This window comes from Ascaphus truei, chromosome 3 (genome assembly GCF_040206685.1).
Source record: "Ascaphus truei isolate aAscTru1 chromosome 3, aAscTru1.hap1, whole genome shotgun sequence".
NCBI classification, from domain to species: domain Eukaryota; kingdom Metazoa; phylum Chordata; class Amphibia; order Anura; family Ascaphidae; genus Ascaphus; species Ascaphus truei.
In genome coordinates this window covers 245,295,335-245,303,704 of record NC_134485.1, presented here as the reverse complement: position 1 = coordinate 245,303,704, position 8,370 = coordinate 245,295,335, and the positions used below count along the sequence as shown (strand labels likewise).

Sequence of the window (8,370 nt, the reverse complement as noted above, 5' to 3'; positions counted from 1 at the left end):
TTCATCGGGGTGAAACATATGTAGGGCAAGCTAAGCGTTACCACCTAGTTCGCTGGCTATATCGGAGAGGTCTGCTGCCTAACCTCCTTTCAGAGTGTTTCGGAGACTTCAATAGGAAGCACAACACTCTGACTACTCCTTATCTGGTGTATGGTTCTAAGTACAAGACACATACTTTGTGATCTTGCGACAGCTGCTGAAGCTTATCATAACAGACCCACAGGCTCATTCAATCTTGAACCTGACGGCCTGGCACAAATGTGTATGTATATTTGATCTACATTCTACCAGGCTTAACCACACTCATTTTGAATCTATACATTATTTTAGGTACATCCCTTAACATTTAGGAGTAGTGTTCTAAGGACATTAAAATTGTTACAGAACCACTACCACTTCTAGTATAATTATATAGTTGTGGGACACTCATACTTATAATAGTGGTTTCTATCTACATTGTTAGTCTGAATTAGGCATACAGCTAACCTCTCCGTTTTTAATTTACTTTTTAATTTTTTGGTTTACACTACTGCTGCAATAAATATATTTTAAGTGTTTATTAATAAATAGTAAGTTTTAATACAGGTACAGGTGTTTTCTTGTGCGGCATATAGGGAACTTCTCTTTATCCTTCTGTTCAATATTAACCCCTTCCCTGCCAGCACCACCTCCACACTTTATTGCAGTTTTTGTTCCTACACTACACAGGTTATACCATTTAGTTTTCCCTCCTTTCACAATCGGTATAGTGCAAGGTGCACACCCTATGACCCCTCTGGGCCATTCCATCCCCCTCTGTACAAATTAACATTAAACAGAATTAATGTAAAAATAATAAAGTTTAAAACAAGGAGTTTAAATAAGTAAGTAACATACTTCTAAACTGACAAAAGTTGAAAAGGAAAACAAGTAAGAGTTGAAAAGGTACATTTCACACATATAATTTAATGTTACATTATATTATAGCTAAAGCAGTCAAATTCCAGGCATTATTGAAATTCCTGCCTCTGATTGGTTAAAATTCCAGGCATTATCCAATCAGTAATGCCCAGAATTTTAGCTGCTTGCAAAGTGTTGATTTCAATGTGATTATTTCCAGCCAATCAGCTTCCAGAACAGCTGAGACAGGGCAGGGGATTGGTCTAAAAGTAGAAACAACTCTGAGACAGGGTAGGGGATTGGTTAAGAAATATCAGCCACGGGTTGACTCCTCCCTCTTGCTCTGTGAACTGAGCAGATTCAGTTGAATTGGTGGGGTGGGCAGAGAGAGTCTGCAAAGCAAGTGAGTGTCTGTCTGCACTTTGTTTCTGGCTGTAGTTTCTGTGTGTGTGTGTGTGTGGGTGTGTGTCAGCAGCAGCAGCATTTATGAGTGTAGCAGCACTCATGGGTGGGTGTGTGTGCTGTGCTGTTGTGTTGTATGTGTGTGTAGCAGCAGTTTGTTTGTGTAGAGGTGCTGTGTTGTGTGTAGAGGTGTTGTGTGTAGAGGTTCTGTGTTGTGTGTAGAGGTGCTGTGTTGTGAGTGTAGAGGTGCTGTGTTGTGTGTGAAGAGCTCCAGTGTGTGTGGTGTGCTTGTGTGTGTAGAGTTGCTGTGTGTAGAGGTGCTGTGTTGTGTGTGTGTGTGTGGTGTGCTTGTGTGTGTAGAGTTGCTGTGTGTGTAGAGGTGCTGTGTGTGTGTGTGTGTGTGTGTGTTTGTGTGTGTGTGTGTGTGTGTGTGTGTGTGTGTGTGTGTGTGTGTGTGTGTGTGTGTGTAGCAGTGTGTGTGTGTGTGTGTGTGTGTGTGTATAGATCTGCTGTGTTGTGTGTGTGTGTGTGTGTACACAGAGGGGGCGGCAGTATGTGGATATAGATATCTGCAGTGTAAGTGTATATAGAGGTGGATTCATGTATTTACTATTTTATTTTAATAAAAAAATCTATATAACTATACAAAAGTGTCTATTATTTATGAAAAAAGTCTACATTTAGCCTATAATAGTAATAATCCCCTCAGAACAGGCCATTACTGGCCAATAATGCTTTGGCTGGGTTTAAGTCCCTCGGCTTCGCCTCGGGCCTTCAACTCTTCCAGCCAGGACATTATTGGCCAGTAATGCCCTGTTCTTTGGCGATTATTACTTAAATATTGTGGATGCACATGAGGTCTTTGTAACAAGTTCCAAAATTGTACATTTAGCTATGGAAGCTAAGAGAGCCTTTCTGATCATGCGTGCTTTGGGAGTTAGGGAGAAGCACACCACACAAAAGAAAAAGAGGTGCAACTTGGACAACCATTTTCTTTATTCTGCTATATTTTTGTAACATATGAATCTAATAATGAATCAGCTGTTGTTGTGAACACGTACATTCAATGTACTAAAAACACTGCCATTCAAAAATAATAATATTGAAACTGGTAGAAATCACTCATCAACACTTTAGCAGAAGTATTACCAGAATGTTGTATGCTTGTGTGCTCTAATATTTTTATATTCACATAGCGTACAAGTCTAATCACCAATTTGACTCAACTTTTCTGAATCAATTGATGTTATTGTAACAGAGGAGATGTCTGACAATGAATCTTCATTGTCAGAGGTTGCGTCATCTTCATATACTTCTCTGCTTTGTTTCTGCTGGGAGTAGAAATGCACGGCCATGTTAAACTTGTCCTCAGAGAGACCAAAGCAATGATGTGGTTCCACTCTCTGACAGCTGAAAGATACAACCCAGAAACAACATTATTCAGAATATGTCAATCAGGGCAGATGTTACTCACTGAGCCTAAGCGATCGGCATGTGACAGGAACTCATGGTCAGCACAGCCTCAAATTAGAACCTAAAAGATAAAACTGCTGATTTGATCAATTCATCTGAAAATTCAATTGAGCATATGTCACACTTTTCAAAATAATTAGACATGGTGTCATTTGAGTTCTGCTGATGAGATTCAGAATACATCATTTTTTTATAGGAAGGCACTATGATCAACACATCAAGAGACCCCATAAACAGTGAAGGATAAAACAGAATATAAATAGCCTTTTGGTTACAATTCTAAAAGTTGAATGCAACCGATCTTTTGTCAATAATGGTTAACTAGGAAGCTCGCTCCTTAGACATGCCCGGACTCTGATTTTTCACGTTGGTTTGGAAGATTTATCTTGATTGTGATTTTAGAAAAATATTAACAGACCTGAGAAAAACTTGAAAAGTAGTCTCCATTTGCCTCAACTAATGCAGTCCACCTCCCTCTACTAAACGTCAAATTTCTAAATAGTAGTCTTGTTTGTTTCTACATTCTATATACTAAACTTATTACTGTTAGTAGTGATATTATCTCATCACCAAGACTCGCTCAACAAGGCATCAGGTGTGATGCTTTCACCCTTCTGAAAGAACCATGCATCTTTTGATGTATACTGGGGCTTTGAAAAACTAAAACTGAATTTCTAACAAATACACTGTGAGAGAAATGTTTATATATCACTACTGCCATGTATGGCACACCTGTGAGCATGTGACCTAAATATGGGACAAGGGTTAATTGTCCCTCAAAATGGACAATACCTCCCCATATACCATCTGTCACGAACAGCACACAAGTGAGCACGTGACTTAGAAATGCAACCAGGGTTAATACAAACCGGCTACTCTCGCCAACTCACCTTTCTCTTTCTGCAAAGTACTTTCAATGAGTTAATATTAACCCCTTAGTCAATTGCAATCATAACTATCCACTGCCACCACCCAAGAAATATGCAAAAAAATATGTAATTAATATCTGCCAGTGTCTCAGGCAGACATTCATTACATATTTTTGTATATTTCTGGGGTGGTGGCAGTGGATAGATATGAGTGTCTCAGGCCCCTGTTTATATTGGAAAAACTATGCATTTAACACAAAATCTGTTGTAGCAAAATGTTTCCAAAAAGTAAATACTCTCTCCAGAGCGTGCAACAGTTAATTCGGAGAGCAAAGCATCACTTATTATTATATATATATATATATATATATATATATAAATATATATATATATATATATATATATATATATATATATAGTTACATAGTCCAAAGATGTTAGGTAGCTTTCTGCCCCATTTTAGGTCAGAAAGTGCAGGAATAGTTAAAAATGATCCATTCCACAGCTTCCCATTAACTCAGGCAGCTGGATGGAAAATCCAGACCACAGATTACAATGGCTCTAGTTCTCCCTCACCTGCTCTTCTAATCACATGCACAGGTATTTAGAGCAGAGAGGTTTTGCATTTCACTCTCTCTCCTTAGAGCCTAGAGGCTGGGGGTATCGCTGCTCCCCGGAATCCAGTTCGGGGTGGACGGCCCCTCCAAGTATCACAGTACCAGAGGATTTGCCTGGACACTTGGGACCGAGTTCCCACCACGAACAGATAAGACAAAACAAATGTTTATTGCTGTTGCTAAAAGACTGTACTGTATCTAGTGACCCTAAATAAGAGAGCATTGTTTTAAGCTGGGGAACCAGGTTAGTTGGCCAGCAGCTGTTAGAGAGACTGATTCTGATGTATAGTTAGATCCCTGAAAGGGATAGGATTTTGTTTATATGATTTTGGTTTTATTTCTTAAAAATAACAGTGTGGGAAATACTGTAACACTGAAATGAGTGAACTGCTGAAGGTGAAAGTATCTGAGTACCTCTAATCTACACTTGTTAAAGCTGCAGTACCTTACTTGGATGAAAATAAAGCAGGCAGAAGCCTGAGTTAAGCAGCATAATACTTTGCATGATCCTGTTTTGTGTATAAATAACCCTAGAAGACTGTGTCAGGAAGAACCCAGACAGACGTCAGCGCTACAAAAGAGGGGCGTTTGTCACAATATATATATATATATATATATATATATATATATATATATATATATATATATATATATATATATATATATATATATATATATATATATATATATACAGTGCTTAGATTACACAAAAGGGATTACAAGAACACACAATTACAGTAAATGCAGGACAGTTTCTTAAAATAACAGGATAAAACATAAAACAGAAATTCGTATATGTTACGTTACCATATATCGTTGGTATATATATATACTAATATATACTAATATATACTAATATACTATATAGATTTTCTTCCAGAGAGGTCACTTGACAGAAATGAGACTTCACATATTTGGTCCAAAACACAACTCTGTTGTAATCTGATTTTCATAATACCTTGCTAACTCTTATGTACTATTTTTCCCCATTGAAACAATATAATCTCACCTCTGTTGTAAATCAGCTGCGAGATTGACAGTTTTATGATAGTGTAGAACAATTTCTCCCAAACGATGTTTAAGTTTTGCCTCAATATATAAACACACTCATAACTTCCCTTCTCTAATTCCTAGACAAGTGTCACATCAATAGATTCAAGCGGTCATGACGGACTGACTAAGTATGACCTTCGTGCCCCTAAATTTGAGTGACAAATGGATATCTGTCCCTTACTACCTACTAGACCTCACATATCATTGTATGCGACTGTGTGACTAGTACACACATGTAACTCTTAATATGTACAGTAGATGACGTCACATGCAATTCTCATTTTTAATAAAGCCCTCAAACGAAGGCATACCTGGTGTTTCAGAAAAAGGGGGCGAAGGAGAGCACAAAATGAATGTGCCTCCTAAAAGAATTCACTATACTGCACTCCTACATTGTGTAAAATTTAACTTTTAATACATTTCCTTAAAACATATGTTACCAAAACGTCGTGTAATGTGAATTAAAAATAAATTAAATTAACAATACTGAGCATCCGTGTCAATGAATGTATGTTGGAATAATCCCAAGCAACTTATTGTGGTTGAGATTGGAAGACAGAGGATGCTAATAGTCAGGTTATACACCCCTCTGAAGCACCTATGAGACCAAAATAAATGTATATAAATGTAAACACTCAGTGAGTAATTACATAATAAGCATTCAGCAGACCTGCTTGAACATATGAACCACAGGGCACTTAGGATTGATAGTTAATGGTATGTTACCATCCAATAATTATGGTAGTGCAGCTGGTAATGTGGTAATAGAGAAAAATAATTCACAACATAGTGAAGCTAGTACTCACAGCATTATTACCAGTGAGTTACTCAGCAACAAGCTGCAAGTGGACACGTCATATAAAGCAGGAAAGCTAACTCACTGACTGTTGGTAAATAACCAATATTAGGTCTACATAGATAGAGCCAGGAGACTACAGAGCACTACATAAAAACAGCTCCAAGTAGGAGACTGACAACATTGCGCATCCATACCTTGTGTTTCACCAATCTCTGGAATACACCAGTAATTATTCACAAACGTTTAGTTTTCTTTGAGGCTGACAGAATAGTCTGCGTATCATTTATGACCTTCTAAACAACACGTCACTTTTAGTTTGCCATCTGTGATAGGCCATCGCACCTCCCCCCCCTCCCCACCAATTAAGTCCTCTTTAAAGACCAGCACGGGCCCAGGAAAAGTCTTGACCTGTAATAAGCCCAGTATATTGTATTTTTAAACCCAAACTGCTGCCATATTAACCCCTGAAGCACCAGATGGATTAAAATACATAATATCTCATGATATTATCATGACAATTAGTTATTCTCATTTGAAAATGACCAGCAATTGGCTTTACAATTTAAATATGAGATTCTCACATAAGTTTCTCCTTTGACTGGAAAACATGCATTCTACTTGCTCCTGGCTGTTCCATGCTTCTTCCATCATTACCCATTGATCTCACGTCCCACACAATGATATCATTAGATATCACTTCCCTATCAAAGGCCCATGCTGGAGAAGGTGAAAAGGAAAGACCGTGTATGACCCTAATTTACTTCAAACACATACAACAAGGAAAGCCTAAATGGAAGCAAAAAGCGTTTCACATTTCAGTGATCCCCAAAAAGTTTAAAATGTTTCAAAAATGTCTGATTTATCACCAAGTTAAAACAAATTCAATATAGAATTGCCATTAGTTCAGCGTTACTGCTAGTAGTCACTGCACTTTCAGACATGTAAACTGATTTTCTCTGAATCTCACGGATTCTTATCATCAAATATCTTATACACATCAATGGAATGTCACTGAAAGAAGTCCGCATTTCTCCATCTAAATATATTCTGTTTGGTACAGAATCCTGATTTGGGTCCATGGAGGATGATGACCCTGCACTTTTGAGGCAGTGGACAGTTAAGTCCTTTAAATCCTACATCATTTCCAAGTGATCTTCGGCAAGTAAAATTAAAAATGATAATTTTAGACCCATAAAGAAACAAGGCCCATATTTACTTAGCAGTGCTATTCTAGTGCTGGAAGACAATGTATGGCCCATTCAAGTGGATGAGCAGTAAGGTGGCTTCTGGCACCGGGAGAATAAGTCTTATGGAATATAACTGCTTAGAAAATGTAGCCGTAAAATGTTAAAGATCTATTCAATATAGAACTACATATCTTTGACACAATACTACTATAACAAATGCAATTTAATGTTTTGATTTTAATATTCCTTGCATAATAATGGAAGAAAACAGTTATTACCGATGCATGATTAGTTAATTTCCCCTTATGCAAAGCTTTATGTTGTAAGTGTGGTTGTGACATGCACTTGCCATAACAAATTCACCTCATTAATAAGGGTAAAATGTAAAACACTACAAAGGTCATTTTACAAACAGTGACACTGCACATATGAATTGTAGCACTGTGCTACGATGTTGGGAATATTTAAGGGTTTGTTCGATATTTCTCAAAAGAATAAATTAATTCCATCTTCCATCCCTACAACTTTACTAAAAAAAATACAGTTCTAAATAGTCAAGTTCAAAAAAAAGATAATAGTCCTAGTAAAAAATACAGTAAATTAGTCAACCAACCTTTTGCTATTGCAAAACCTAATCTGTAATGTTGTTCCGTTTTGACCAGTTATAACTCCGGGTAGAAATGTGAGTGAAGATGGATGAGCTAGTGTCAGGATGTGGTCGCCAACTTTAAGAACATGAGCCTGGCTGAACTTTCCAAAGATCCAAGCAATGTCTTGTACGATTGTTCTTCCATCTGCCCAGCACACGACAAATAGTTTTCCATTACCAACACGCTTCTGTACTTCAGCTGCAAAAAGAAGACATACTTACAAGTATGTGACAGTCTGAGATAGAACACAGTCTAACCTCTTAAACTGTAGAAACTTTACTTATCACTCGGAAATGATGGAATTCAGTATTTCACATGGAAAGGAATGGGCAAATTCATATAAATTCTGCAAAAAATGGTAAATTCACTCAGGAAAAAATCAGCACACCTCCAAGAAATAAAGACAGAAAAAAGCAAAAAATAGTGAAGTACGTTCTAATG

The 8,370-nt window shown here is 37.4% G+C and overlaps 1 protein-coding gene across 3 annotated transcripts in view; it reads right to left on the bottom strand.

The window, feature by feature from the left end:
- Positions 1-638: 638 nt before the first annotated feature.
- VWA3B (von Willebrand factor A domain containing 3B) overlaps positions 639-8,370 on the bottom strand; it is a 161,324-nt gene continuing 153,592 nt past the window's right edge. For all 3 annotated transcript variants that reach the window (XM_075590547.1, XM_075590548.1, XM_075590549.1), the window contains 2 exons: positions 7,893-8,127; positions 639-2,691 (listed from right to left, as the gene is read on the bottom strand). In XM_075590547.1, the coding sequence (XP_075446662.1) occupies positions 2,487-2,691; positions 7,893-8,127 (440 nt within the window). In that variant the 3' untranslated portion in view covers positions 639-2,486. The remainder of the gene's footprint in view (positions 2,692-7,892; positions 8,128-8,370) is intronic.